Source organism: Bos taurus, chromosome 12, assembly GCF_002263795.3.
Source record: "Bos taurus isolate L1 Dominette 01449 registration number 42190680 breed Hereford chromosome 12, ARS-UCD2.0, whole genome shotgun sequence".
Lineage (NCBI taxonomy): Eukaryota > Metazoa > Chordata > Mammalia > Artiodactyla > Bovidae > Bos > Bos taurus.
In genome coordinates this window covers 16,299,928-16,314,831 of record NC_037339.1, presented here as the reverse complement: position 1 = coordinate 16,314,831, position 14,904 = coordinate 16,299,928, and the positions used below count along the sequence as shown (strand labels likewise).

Below are 14,904 nucleotides of genomic sequence, written 5' to 3'. Positions count from 1 at the left end.
TGCTAATTTTATCATTGCTTATCAGTAAGGAGTCAATATATACCATATAGAGAAATAGAGGATTAAGAGTATTATATAAAGTTATAATCATAAGTGGCTCTCCTTTACTTCATAGCATTTATCACAGGGTAATTTTACATTTAATTATATGATTGTTGGATCTCACCAAAGGGTAACTAATAAAGAGAATTGGCAGAGTTTGTTTTACTCACTATTATATCTCCAGTTCTTAGCACTGTGCTTATAAATACAGTCAATTCTCATGATTCAGGGCAGTTCTGTTCTCTAGTCTCAGTAAGCACTGAATTATCCAACACTGAGCTATTATTTCTTGGGGAAATACAGGGTCAGGTTCCTGCAAGCCTCTGATCTCAACATTATCAGCAACCAATCAATACACACAACCTTGTTTTAAGTATGCTCCTATTTAAAGACACTTTAGATTGTTGATTCATCAACACTGAACTTTCAGCCAACAACACTGTAACTCAGGCTTGAAGGAAGGTTATCTAAAGCATATGTTCTCTCTGGAAGGCACATCATAGCCTTCTTGGGGGCTATTTTAGACAATTAAATCACCAACCAAAAGTACAGAATTCAGAAATTATGGCACTATTTATACCGGAAAGGTGGCAGCTGTTTATGGGAGCTAAAACAAGAAGGCAGAGCAGTATCCTGTTCCCACCACTGTTGGGAATATGTATGCTTTCACTGCCTTGGCTGTATCCAAGAATTACCATATACGCCCTCTTGCTGCACACAGTCTCACTATTATAAAAGGAGAGAGAAAGAGCTCCATATACTGCTCCAAAGTGTTCTTCATGGTATATTTTGAAGTTAAAAAGACAAAACATAGTACAATGTTCTGGGTTGGGGATTACAAATGGATTCTAGCAGTTAGGTAAATTCACTCCTACACAATCCACAAAAAATGAGAATCAACTGTATTTGTAATTTGAATTAGATGTTACCATATTACACAAAAATCTGTAAGTTGTAGTCATTAGTGAGTATCTTTATATTTATTTATTTGGCTGCTGCAACATGTGGGGTCTAGATCTAGTTCCCTGACCAGGCATCAAACCCTGGGGGCCCTGCATTATCAACTTGGAGTCTTCGCCACTAGACCACCAGGGAAGTCCCCAGTGAGTGTCTTTACTGTGATGCTGAACTGTGCAGGTTGAGAAAATTCTATGAAAAACCAAAAAAGCTAATAACATATCTGATTAATACACATACCTGCATGGACTTTCTTCTGACATAAAGACAGCTTAGGGAGATTTGGAGGTAAAGGTCTTCGAAGAAGTTGTGGGTGTTTTTGCATTTTAATAATAAGCACTATTTGTCACAGCTATGGGTGAAGAACTTAAAAGTTTTTGAATATGTTTCAATTGTTGCTGAAAAATTCATTCGAATCCAGATTAAATCCTAATGAAAATCATTCCGTGCTAATACTATACTGAGTCCAAGCAGAATTCTGTAAAAGAAAAAGAGGGTAAGAAAAACAATTCCTTAAGTCTTATAGAAAGAATCTAGATAAAATTTTGGCTTATAATTAACACAAAATGTAAAAATACATAGACTATTACCAATCAGGACCATCTTAAAATTTCAAATGTTAACCAAAAATTCAATCTGGCAGTGTTATTTCAGCTAGTAAATACTGCTTTTCCAGAATGGTAGAAATGACACTCATTTTCTCTCCTACCTCCAAAATGTTATCAATTTATAAACTAGGAAGAGTTTTTCGTCAAAAAAGGTGAGGAAGTCCCTCCATGGCCTCTGAAAATCCACAATATCTAACTCTTCACCAAAAAGTTGTTTTCTTTCTGTAATAATGACTTATTTTAAATTCAGTCACTACAGTTGGCCCGTAACTATTTAACCCCCAAATAAAATGCCTTCAATATAATGAGATTTTCTACAATCCCAGTCCCGATTAGTACTGTTTAGAAATGATGCCTGAAGATCGAACCAAATATTGTGTGCTTCGTCGTATCAAAGAGCCTAGTACATGGCTATTCTGTTGTCAGTCTAGACGGGTACGCTCCGGAGCACAAATGGCCTGCTTTATACCCCTCCAAAGATGACTTGGCACGCAAGCACTCACGATCTGTTTCCTGGTAGTACGTCCCACTTGATGCTGGTAATTTCCCGTTCTTATTTTTGGAAGAGGTGCCTGGAAAAGTTGGACCCCGATGCTATCCTTTAGGGCAATCAGCTGCTTTTCAAAACAATCAGCTTTTCCTTTTTTTAATCTCCTCTTCCTGGGAACGGAGGCAGATTAAGGTGAAGTGAGGTCGCAGGTCTTCCGGCGGGATGCTGTCCCGAAAGAAAGCACTCACCCAGGTCACCTTCACCCGCCGGCCAGGTGGGGCCAAGCGGGCAAGTCTCCTAGCAACCAGAAGCCAATACCCACGTCCCTTCTGCCGGGCGCGCAGGCGCAGGAGGGAGGGCGGGGCCGGGCGGGGCGCGCACCCGCCCGCGGAGCCCCGCTCAGCTGGTCCCGCCCCAGCGGGCGGCGCGCGCGGAGCCCTCTAGCCTTCGTCGGCCGCTGTGCGCGACTGCAGGAGAAGCCCGCTCCACGTGCACCTGCTGTACGGAACCCCGTGGTGACGATCGTTATTACTGCTTTTATTCTTAATGACAGTGACCACTATCATGTATTTACTTTTCTCACTTGCAAGATGCTTAACTCGGGTATCTAGGGTCCGGGCTGGTGTTCTTTCGTCCTGCACTTCTGCGCAGCCTTAGTCGCCTGGCTGATTTTGCAGGGCTCCAGAATAGCGAGCATTCTGTTTCTCTTCTTTTAATGCAACCTGTTTTGTCTTCCTGATCCTTTAAAGTTCTTCGCTGAAGAGGAAACTTGTAGAAAGAAATAGGGCATAAAAGGATCGAGCGGGCTTTGAAAGAAACCCATTTCTCACTGCCCTCGTTATTTATCCTGATTCATTTCGTGATTTGTGACCTGGGTCGTGGTGTTGATGAACCTGCATGTCCAGTAATTGATACATCGTGTGTGTTTGCATGAATGTGCATACGTCTCTTTGGAGATTTGAGGGAGAAAGTGTGAGAGAGAAAATTCATTAGGCAGGTGTGTGAATCCCAACTCAGAAAGTAAAGTAGATGGAGTTTCCTTCCAGTCTTGTGTTTTGTTGTGCTTTATTTTACAAGTGTAGGAACTTTAGTAACAGCTGTTGGAAGATGAGACTTGTGTGTAAATCTTTGTAACTTTAGGGATATTTGAAGATTTTCTCCCTAACTACTCTTCCTTTTTCTCCGTAGGAACAAGCATACATTTTTAAATAGTCAATTTTAAAAAGTGGAAAAGTCAAAAAAGTATTTAATCAGATTCTGGGAAATATTCTGCACCTTCTTTTCCTTTGCATGTGGTTTCTTTTAATTTTAAAATAGCTATGTCCCGATTACACTGCTGCCCCAGACCATGAATTTATTCCATTTTTGTCTGTATCCACTGCATAGATGAATTAGCTTCTCAGCAAGATGAGAGAGTTGACAATACGCAAATCTGATTTGCTAGATTTTATCTCAAGTAATATGTGTTGTGCATTTTTTGTAAGTGTGAAAGATGTTTATATTTTTACCCATAAAAAAGGTTTATGTTCCAATAGATAGAGCCGGGTTCCTATCCTCTTGGGGCTTCCCTTGTGGTTCAGATAGTAAAGAATCTGCCTGCAATGCAGGAGATATGGGTTCCATCCCTGGGTCAGGAAGATCCCCTGGAGAAGAGAATGGCTACCCACTCCAGTATTCTTGCCTGGAGAATCCCATGGGCAGACGAGCTGTCGGGCTAGAGTCCATGGGGTGGCAAGGAGTTGGACTTGACTGAGAGACTTAACACTTGCACTTTTTACCCCCTCTGTCCTCATAAAAGTTGTTTGAACTGCAAGAACTACTGAGATTAAGTTTTACCCACCAGTGCTTGGCCTTTGAAATTTATGCTTAGGATTGCATAGTCAAAAATCAAAGCAATATGCTTATCAATAGTTTTTTAAAAAATGCTTTGTCACACATGGAATCAGGCATCAGGCTTCATTGCCTGCAGATTTCTTCTCGCAAATACCAGGCAGAAACTAGGGCTGATTAATATGTAACCTCCAGAGGTGTGAATATTTTGTCTTCCACTGCTTCCTACTTCTGTTATTTAGCATGCAATGTTTAGGCAAATGAGATTGTGATTATGAAAATTAAATTCATGGCTTGGTGTTATATGTGTGTATATATATACACACACATATATATCAGTTTTTCTAACACAAATTATATGCTTTATCTATGGAAATGATATACAAGTGCAGGCCAGATTTAGAAAGTACACATTACATTCAATTTGGGTTCTTTTATTATTTTTACTTAATTTATTAATTAAAAAAATTTTTTGGAGAGTATTGCAGCCTCAATCTCATTTTCTCCTTGTTTTTGTTTAAATAATCATGTCTCTTTAAATAATACAACTCCCTCTTTGATTTTAAAGGCTTCCTTTACCTGATGTACAGTATAGGCAGCCTTTTGATTGTCCCATTAGCTTTGCAGTTTGGCAGAACTGTGCGATGAAGCTTGACAAACTGAACCACAACACTTTTAACAGATTGTGTTCAGGAGGCCACGGTAATGGTGAGTGCCAAGGTTGTGTACATCCTGCATTTTTTTAAAAGTGTTGCTAAAAATGAGATAAAAGCCTTGTGCACAAGCAACCTTGTACACCCAGCAGGTAGTGCTATTGATTTTTCTAATGAGTGGGGGATACTTGGGGGATCTCAGATTTGCTATTGGTGAAAAGACTCAGTTTTGTTGGAATCGTGTAGAAACTGTTGGTAGAAATTTTCTCTGTTTTCTATATAAGGCTCTGTTAATTTGTTTTCCTTTTTAAAAGGATTGGAGGTTTCTGGAATAGTTTGGTCAGCGTAAATTTAATTTAGCATTTTACTTTATGGAAATAACGGCAGTGATTTTTATGTTTATGCTCGTGTTAATTCTTAGAAGTTCTTTTAAAAAATGAATAGTTCATTTTGAGAGCACATTGGGTAAACCGTTAAGTCTCCAAGGTAAGCCAAGGCACAAAAATGCTTTTGAAAAGGAGGTATTTTCTTGACCTGAGTTTTTTATATATATACTAAAAAATGTCTTTACTCTTTTTATCAGTCACAGTGGCTTAAACATATACTTTTGTTTCATGTTCTTTCATTCTGCTTCATACAGAACAATTTTGTATTTTCTTAAATGTTAATAAAGATATTTTAAAGTAGCTTCTTTTTTTTAAACCTCTCCTATCTCACGGTAAAGAGTCTGCTTGCAATGCAGGAGACCTGGGTTCAATTCCTGGATGGGGAATATCCCCTAAAGAAGGAAATGGCAACCTACTGCAGTATTCTTTTCCAGAAAATCCCATGGACGGAGGAGCCTGGTGGGTGTAGTCCATGGGGTTGCAAAGCGTTGGACACGACTGAACGACTAACACACACTAACACAAACACGTCTTGTTGCACAAGCAAAAACTTCATTTCTGTTCTTAATTTTTAACCAGTTATTTAGTTTTTTCTTGTTGTCTTTCAGGATGATAGTCCTGGGATTTTTTTTTTTTTCCAAAAAAATTATTAATAAGGGAAGGTCATACAACCTGCCAGAGAAGGCACTGGCACCCCACTCCAGTACTTTTGCCTAGAAAATCCCATGGACGGAGGAGCCTGGTGGGCTGCAGACCATGGGGTCGCTAGAGTTGGACACGACTGAGCGACTTCACTTTCACTTTTCAGTTTCATGCATTGGAGAAGGAAATGGCAACCCACTCCAGTGTTCTTGCCTGGAGAATCCCAGGGACGGGAAGCCTGGCGGGCTGCCCTCTATGGGGTGGCACAGAGTCGGACACGACTGAAGCGACGCAGCAGCAGCAGCAGCAGCATACAACCTGCATCACAGAATAAAAAAAAAAAAATCCCAAACGTAATGAAAGAACAATGTCTATCTGTTTTAAAAGCACATTCATGAATTCAGCCATTCATTCCAGAATGATTTATTGGAAATTATGCGTAAAGCTCTTTTCTAGGTGCTCAACTTTAAACTTTAAGAAAACAACAGGTGATTCACTGGGAAGCTTTATAATTTTAGACATTAAAATGACATTTTAAATCTTTTCAAAGGCTTTATTTATAAATAATTATGACAACTTGAAGTTTTTAAATTTTCAAACATTTTTTATTACGTTGGTCAGGTAGAATAATGTTATTGAGTCACACTACCTGGAATACTCAGAAAGACTTCTGTATTTCCTTAGTTTCAGTGATTGTTTTAGGTTATCTGTGACCTGCTGATATTGTGCGTGCGTGCACGTGTTGCACGCATGCTCAGTCGTGCCTGACTCTTCGCAGCCCCGTGGACTGTAGCCCGCCAGGCTCCTCTGTCCATGGGATTCTCCAGGCAAGAAAATTGGAGTGGGTTGCCACTTCCTTCTCCAGGGGATATTCCTGACCCAGGGAGCGAACCTGTGTCTTCTATTGTTCCGGTATTGGCATGCAGATTCTTTACCACTGAGCTACCTGGCAAGCCCTTCAGATGATATTAGGCATCTGTATATGTTGTATGATTGTGTCCTTCACCAGAAAAAGGTAAATAATATTTGTTTCCTTAACGTTAAGTTGACTAAGCATTGTCTTTCATTCTGTGAGTGATGAAATGTTGATGGTGGTTACTTACCATGTGGAAGGGACTCGTCTAAGTGTTGATTTTATGTTGTATATTACCCCAGAGTTCTCATGTTAATTGAAAATTGTGTTATCTGCATCAAGTCCCAACCAAAAGCAGCATAGCTCAGCTCTGCTGTGTTCAGATCCCTGGCCACCGCTTGATAACTCTATGCCCTTGATCCAGCTACTCAACCCCTCTAACCTCCTGTGGTTTCTTCACCTATAAAATTGGGGTAAAATGGTACCTGACTCAGCGTATTGTGAGGATTTAAAAAGAGAACTGGGTCAAGGACTTAAGTTCTTGCAGGGTAGAGTTGAGTTCTCATTAGATGCTAGTGATTAAAAACAAATGGCTCAGATTTCCCGTCTGTGTTGTCCCTGCTTTATGTGATTATAGTTGATGTTAACTGAAGTTATTTGGAGGGTTCAAGGGTGACTCCTGGGCAATTATCCATAAAATATCACACTTGGTGTGCTAACATCTCTGATATGTTGGTGAAAGAGGCATGCAGTTCTCAGGTCGTTAACCAATGCTCCGGGCAGGGCCCTCTGTTCTGTCATTGGTCTGTATGCCCCTCTGGGCTGTGGAGCAACCGTGGGACAGCTCGTGCCTGACAATGTCCTGGTGCAGGGTGTGCCTTGACCCGTGTCGTTCAGGTGAGTGGAGTCCGTGAGTCGCCATCCACATGGATGGAACTGGACCTAATCCATGATGGATGTCAACCAGTGACCCAGAGATGAAAGCTGCCTTGTTCTCCGTGTCCTCCAGGCCAGCTGGCGAGCCAGACAAAAGTGAAAAAGCCCAAAAGAGCTGCAGAGTGACCCTCTTTGGAATTGCTAGAGGGAAAGATGTTCTGAAAGCATATATTTTTCTGTTTTTTTTTTTTTCTCTAATGTGCGCTCCGGACTTTGGGAGAACAATCTACTGATTCCTTGGGACCTTCTAGGGTTTTGTACCAAACTTCAAAGGCACATGCAGTTCCCATGAGGTGTAGAAGTTCCTTGCTCTTGGTTCAGTCCTCAAAAAAAGACGTCTAGCATTTAGATCCGTAGGTGAGCAGAAATGCTTTGTAATGAACTTACTCTTCATTCTAAGGCAAGTAGCAATTTATGATCATAAACAGTAAATATGGTGGATTCGTTTTTCAAACCTATCTTACTGTTTTATGCCCTTGGTCCTAAGTGTTGTTGATTAGTTGCTAAATTGTATCGGACTCTTGTGATCCCATGGGTTGCAGCCCGCCAGGCTGCTACGTCCATGGAATTCTCCAGGCAAGAATACTGGAGTGGGTTGCCATTTCCTTCTCCAGGGGGTCTTCCTGACCCAGGGGTCGTACTCACATCTCTTGCATTGGCAGGATTCTTTACCACTGAGCCACCAGTGAAGCCATATTATGCCGTCTGTCCTAAGTTGTGTGGCTTAAATTGTGTGCGGGGACCGTGGGTAGGCAAGAGCACCGGTTGCCTGGACCTGTTGTGGTGCTTGATATGCTCTGTGTTGGTGAAGAACTTTTCACTTGTTACACCACAACTGGTCACACAGAACCATCCCTTTTATTTCAGTATCATACAGCAAGTTTGCTTTTGACAGTTCAAGATTTACAACAGTCTCAATCACCCCACCTTTATGCTTTCTTTTAAAGATTTTTTTTTTTTTTGATGTGGACCGTTTTTAAAGTCTCTGTTGAATTTGTTATAATATTGCTTCTATGCTTTGGTTTGTTGGCGGTAAGGCACACGGGATCTTCGCTCCTGGAAGTTTTGATGTCGAACGTTATATCAGGATTGAAATCCATGAGTCCCAGGACATTGCTCTTTTCCTCACCCTGTTCCTTCGTTTCCTCCACCCTGCCAGTTATTCCAGGTGAACCAATACCCTCCAATGGGAGAGATATGGAGTCCAGCTCTGCTCAGGGGCTTTAGGGAAGACAGATTATGGGGCTTTATTCTTCCCTCCACTGCAATTCCAAGCAAAGAAACTACGCTTTTAATCTGTTTGACGTGTTAATATATGGCTCTGCTTAAGACTTGCTTTAGAGAAGAGGTTCCGTAACTACAAGAGATTTTCAGCCAACCACCAAATAGCATGAGAGTAAGTCTGTGCTCCTGCTTCTCGTTAGAGGGTACCTTGTCCTGAGTCATGGAGACCTTGCATGCCATTTCTGGTGGGGTACTTCCCTTGCACCCAGGAACCCCGCACCCCCATCACTCCCCAAACCACCTGTATCAGACCCATCCGGAGATACTTTTAGTCACTTCTTCTTCCAACAACATCTAAGGAAACCAGACCATCCCCTTCTTCCCAAACCCAGACTCCCTGCATTGCAAAGGACTGCTTCCAGAGAGGATTTGTACCTTTGCATATCACTTTGCCCAAGTGATCCCTTTGGGGAGGAGAAAAAAACATCTCCTCACTTTCGGTCTCTGCTTCTTCTCAGCACATAGTTGTGAGGCACTTGATGTCCCCAGTGAAGGGAGATGGGGTCAGTGAGGAGCTAAGGTGAGCCACCACAGTGATTGAAAGTGGAACCACGCGTGTAACAAATCCGGCTTGCCACCATTTGCATAGTAGGAATTATTTCGTTAGGAACAAGAAGGACCGGTTTTGCTAATCTCGTCCTGTGAGCTATAAGAAGAGATTACAGCTCTTAATGATTTAGAGCAGCTGTAATTTCTAGACCCACACCTGAGGACTAGACTTGGTCCAAGGTGTTTTTAATACATGCATTTTGGGAATTCCATGGTGATCCAGTGGTTAAAACTCTACACTTTCACTGCGGGGGATAGAAGTTCAATCCCTGGTCATGGAACTAAGATCCCACAAGGCATGTAGTCTGGCAAAAAAAAAAAAAAAAATTATTTTATTTATTTATTATTTTCAAGAGGAAAAAGTCATTTTCAGAGAGAAGTGTTTTCTATAACATGTGGAAGTATTAGAACACTGAATGCTTCAAGAACTTGCTCTAGTTGTGAAAGGTATGTCTATGAAGAGGTTAGAATTTTTCTGAGTTAACCATTTGTGGCTGGAGGATGAGGCAGCCTCAGAGGGAAGGACTTTGGTTAAATGCAAGTGAGGACTGTGTCTCCTGCTTGACCTCTAGGACTCCCCCAGATGACCTCTGCCCTTCAGGAACATCTGCACAGAGATGAACAGGCACCTCTCTGCCAGGTGCCTCATAGTAACTCTCTTAGAAAGGACAGGCTTTTGAAGGGGTCTGGGTGAAGCACAGGAAGTTGGAAGTACCACAGCCCCAATCAGAGATAAGATCAAGATCCTGTCTCCTAAAACAGTAAATTGCCCTTTATAGGGTTTTATACATTGTTTTTTAAACAATGGGTATGTTTGTTGAATGTGCGATGGTGAAATAAGAAATACCTTTACTGAGTCACTCTAGGAGAGCTCCATCCTCAGTCTCCATAGGAAGAGCCATTAGAACTGTTGGGATGGTTGTCATCTGTGTTATCCATCTAGAAATTTTCTAAAACTGAACTGGGACTCAGGGGACTATTACTGCCTCCCATGGTCTTCTTCTGAGAACCTGTTTCCTCACCTCTAAGCCTCCTTCCATATTCATGCTCTGAGGTTCTATGACTAATTTACATTCATGAGCTGTTATTGATCAGTTAATCAATAGGTGTGTGTGTGCATGGTCAGTCACTTCAGTTGTGTCCAACTCTTTTGACGCTAAGGACTGTAGCCCACCAGGCTCCTCTGTCCATGGGATTCTCCAGGCAAGAATACTGGAGTGGGTTGCCATGCCCTCCTCCAAGGGATCTTCCTGACCCAGGGATTGAACCTGAGTGTCCTGTGTCTTCTGCATCACAGGCGAATTATTCACTGCTGAGCCTCCAGGGAATCCCCAATTAGCATGTGTAGCTAAATAATTATTGAATATGTTAGTACTTTCCAGCATTGACCAGTATTTTCCAATATTCAATTCAGTTATACCAACACTGGTATATTTCCATATACTAGTCTTAGAGTAAGAATGTCTATAAATCTATTTGATTTTCAGGTATTAGACTGGGTAATGTTATTTGCCATTAAATAACATCTGTTAAGCTTTGGTGGATGGAAGCACTTGAGTTTGATATTTCTGTGATTTAATGAACAAAAATATGTGCCTGCTTGATGGATTTTGATCAGCGGCTCTTCCAACTTTCATATTTTTAATTGAATGTTTTAATTACAAACTGATTAATGCTTATTGGGAAAAAATAATACAGAAGGATAGAAAATAAATGTCTTCTCTGGCTTCTCCCCAATCCTAAATGTTTGGTGTGTATAATAATCTAGAATTTATATATATATATGATGTATATAATATATAACTTTTATGTGAAGAGATTATATTATCTATAGTATTTGGTAACTTAATTTTTTTCACCTGATATTTTATCTCAGCCATCTTATGGGACAGTACAGACCTACTTTACTCTTTCCAATCCCAGCCTTTGATTTTTCAGGCTCAGGAGTCAGGAAATTAATGTATGTTTATTGTCGAAAAATCAATTATACAGATTAAAAAAGAGAGAGGAAAAATTTCCTGTAACTCTTTCAAATAGCGATAACTACTGTTAACAGTTTGATATGATGTAGATAATTAACAGTATTTTATATACATGTACACACACACATATATATATTTAAATTTTAAAATATTCTGCCCCATTGCTATTTTATAACCTTACTGTTCTCTCAAAAATGTGAGAATTTTTTTCCATATTACATATTCCCTATTTGTCTTCTAGAAGTCTTGATTTAAGCACCCACCAGTTGTATGTAAGAGTAGTTATTTTCCTTCAGTCTAACTGATCCTGGGAATTCATCAATTTGTTAATCTTTGCTACACTAATAGGTGGGAAGTAACATCTTATTTTAATTAGCATATGATTGTTAATGAGCTTAAACATCTTTTTCTCTGTTTATTACTGTTTTATATTATAAATGACTTCTTCTAGTGTCTTGCCTACGTTTATATTTTAGTATTTATTCCCCCTGATGATTTTGAAGGGATCTTTGTGTGTGTGTGTGTGTGTGTGTGTGTGTATGTGTATGTGTGTACCTAATGTACCCAGTTTATCAACCTCAGCTATTTAAGATGAGATATTATGTATATTTGGGCCCCAAAGCCAAACAAGCATGGTTTGAGTACCATCTCCACCATTTACTAGCTGTATAACTTTGATCAAGTTTCTCAACCATCTGGCTGTTAATGTTCACATCTGTAAAACTGAGACAGTAATGGTGCCTCCCCTACGTGGAGTTATTGTGAGAATTAAATGAGAATGTCCTCAAAACTGACACCCATTCTCCAGAACTAGAAAATCTACACCTTAGCCAATGAAGTGTCAAGGAAGTGGACCATTAGGCTGGGCAAAAAGTATACGAATATTGCAAAGTAGTCTCTCATGGACTTATTTTTTAAGGATGCAAGGAAATGATTCATCAAGATGATATGCCAACATCAGACTGTCTGTACCAAACAACATAACTTCTAAATGCATGAAAAAAAAATCGACCAAGTTACAAGGAGATGTTATTGATAAATTCACTTCTAAAATGGGGATCTTTTAAAAACACGTTTCTCAGTAACTAAGAGCTTGAGCAAACAAAAGATTATTAAGGATATAGAAGAATTGAACAACCCAACTGATGTTTGATCTGACAGGCATTTATAGATAACTGTATCCAGTAATCAGAAAACACACAGTGTCTTCAGTACACAAGAAATATTGACCAAGATTGATGCCTCAGTTCAGTTCAGTTCAGTCACTCAGTTGTGTCCGACTCTTTTCGATCCCATGAATTGTAGCATGCCAGGCCTCCCTGTCCATCACCAACTCCCGGAGTTCACTCAAATTCATGTCCATCGAGTCAGTGATGCCATCCAGCCACCTCATCCTCTGTCGTCCCCTTCTCCTCCTGCCCCCAATCCCTCCCAGCATCAGGGTCTTTTCCAATGAGTCAACTCTTCGCATGAGGTGGCCAAAGTATTGGAGTTTCAGCTTTAGCGTCAGTCCTTCCAATGAACACCCAGGACTGATCTCCTTTAGAATGGACTGGTTGGATCTCCTTGCAGTCCAAGGGACTCTCAAGAGTCTTTTCCAACACCACAGTTCAAAAGCATCAATTCTTCGGCACTCAGCTTTCTTCACAGTCCAACTCTCACATCCATACATGACTGCTGGAAAAACCATAGCCTTGACTAGATGGACCTTTGTTGGCAAAGTAATATCTCTGCTTTTCAATATGCTATCTAGATTGGTCATAACTTTCCTTCCAAGGAGTAAGCATCTTTTAATTTCATGGCTGCAATCACCATCTCTGCTGCTGCTGCTGCTGCTAAGTAGCGTCAGTCGTGTCCAACTCTGTGCGACCCCATAGACGGCAGCCCAACAGGCTCCCCCGTCCCTGGGATTCTCCAGGCAAGAATACTGGAGTGGGTTGCCATTTCCTTCTCCAATCCATGAAAGTGAAAAGTGAAAGTGAAGTAGCTCAGTCGTGTCCAACTCTTAGCAACCCCATGGACTGTAGGCTCCTCCATCCATGGGATTCTCTAGGCAAGAGTACTGGAGTGGGGTGCCATTGCCTTCTCCGACCATCCCTACTTGGCCATAAAGAAAATCTCAGCAAGTTCTAAAGGAATATTTTGCAAGTGTCTTAGTCTTTTCTAGCTGCTATAGCAAAAATACCACAGACTGGGTGCCTAGTAAACATCTATTTCTCATAGTTCTGGAAGCGGGAAAATCTAAGATCTAGGCACCAGCAGATTCGGTGTCTGCCGAAGCCGATTTTCTGTTCCGTAAGTGACTGTTTTCTTGTTGTGCCTTTACATGATGGCATGATGGAAGAGACAAGGGCGCTCTCCAGGTTTCTTTTATAAGGGCACTAATCCCATTCATGAGGGTTCCACCCAGAGACCTCACCTCCAGAACCATCACCCTGGAGATTAGGTTTCAACATACAAGTTTTGAAGGGACATGGAAATTCAATTTATGATGGAGTTCTCCTAGGTTGGCTAGAGAGAAGTTGGGTAGGTAAGGCTGAAAATGTAAGTCTGGGAGAGACTTAAATATTAGGATCCTGACAGGCAGTAGAGAGTGACTAAAAGACTTGGAGCTGGGAATCCATGGTATCGGCATTAAGAGACGCATCTGGAATTGAGGCCAGCTTCCTCCCATAATTTTCAAGAGCTAATGAGAAAGAACCAGCTCCAAGTAAATCATGAGTTCATGTAAAGTGAAGGCCAAGCGATGCCACTGAAGGCTGCAGTAGGTCAAATAAAGTGAAGCGGGAAAAATGAGAACACAGAAGACAATGTGAGTGGTGAACACAAAAGGGCTGCACCACAGGGGAGCGGCACCACGTTCATGAGGCGATTTGATTCCAGAAAATCACCACTAGCCTCATTAAAATGCTTAATTTGATTTGGTTCTTATTGTTTTGAATTTCATTTTAACCTGATTTTGGATTTATATTTTAGGAATCTAATGGCATACGCAGTTTATGCCAAGTTTTATGTTTGCTTTTTAATAAAGATAAAGACAACTCGCAAAGTTTGGGATCATTTTTTCCAGATTTTTATTCATGTTAGGGAAATTCTGGTCTAGTTGCTGCCATTCATTTTACAGTTATGTAGAATGAAGTGCAGAATGGTGACTAATAATAATGCTGCTGCTGCTGCGTCGATTCAGTCGTGTCCAACACTGTGCGACCCCATAGACGGCAGCCCACCAGGCTCCCCCATCCCTGGGATTCTCCAGGCAAGAACACTGGAGTGGGTTGCCATTTCCTTCTCCAATGCATGAAACTGAAAAGTGAAAGTGAAGTCGCTCAGTCGTGTCCAACTCTTAGCGACCCCATGGACTGCAGCCTACCAGGCTCCTCCATCCATGGGATTTTCTAGGCAAAAGTACTGGAGTGGGGTGCCATTGCCTTCTCTGGACTAATAATAATAGTAACCATAATGAAGATTGTTAGCTATGACTTTGTTCGGTGCATATGCTGTGTATTGTTCATTTTGCTAAATTCGCTCTGTGCATCTCTTCGTGTAGCTTGTAACTAGGCTAGGTTGTGAGTGCTGTTTACTGCTCCTGTTGTGATGAAGAAACAGACTTAGAGGAATTGAGAAGTTTGTCCAAAGGCACAAAGGCAATAACCCTAGTAACTAGGTTAGGAACCTAAGCTTGTGTAACTCCA

The 14,904-nt window shown here is 41.0% G+C and overlaps 2 protein-coding genes across 6 annotated transcripts in view; one reads left to right on the top strand and one right to left on the bottom strand.

The window, feature by feature from the left end:
• LRRC63 (leucine rich repeat containing 63) overlaps positions 1-2,429 on the bottom strand; it is a 34,490-nt gene extending 32,061 nt beyond the window's left edge. For 2 of the 4 annotated variants that reach the window (XM_005213710.5, XM_005213708.5), the window contains exons 1-2: positions 2,111-2,429; positions 1,240-1,477 (exon numbers count right to left, since the gene is read on the bottom strand). In XM_005213710.5, coding sequence (XP_005213767.1) covers positions 1,240-1,324 — 85 coding nt within the window. In that variant the 5' untranslated portion in view covers positions 1,325-1,477; positions 2,111-2,429. The remainder of the gene's footprint in view (positions 1-1,239; positions 1,478-2,110) is intronic. The other 2 variants (XM_005213707.5, XM_005213711.5) reach the window with 2 other exon arrangements.
• A 110-nt stretch (positions 2,430-2,539) lies between these two features.
• LCP1 (lymphocyte cytosolic protein 1) overlaps positions 2,540-14,904 on the top strand; it is a 104,993-nt gene continuing 92,628 nt past the window's right edge. Inside the window, exon 1 of one of the 2 annotated variants that reach the window (XM_005213674.5) lies at positions 2,540-2,597. The gene's annotated coding sequence lies outside the window, so the exon portion shown is untranslated. Of the gene's footprint in view, positions 2,613-14,904 lie in introns of both variants that reach the window. The other variant, XM_059892108.1, reaches the window with a different exon arrangement.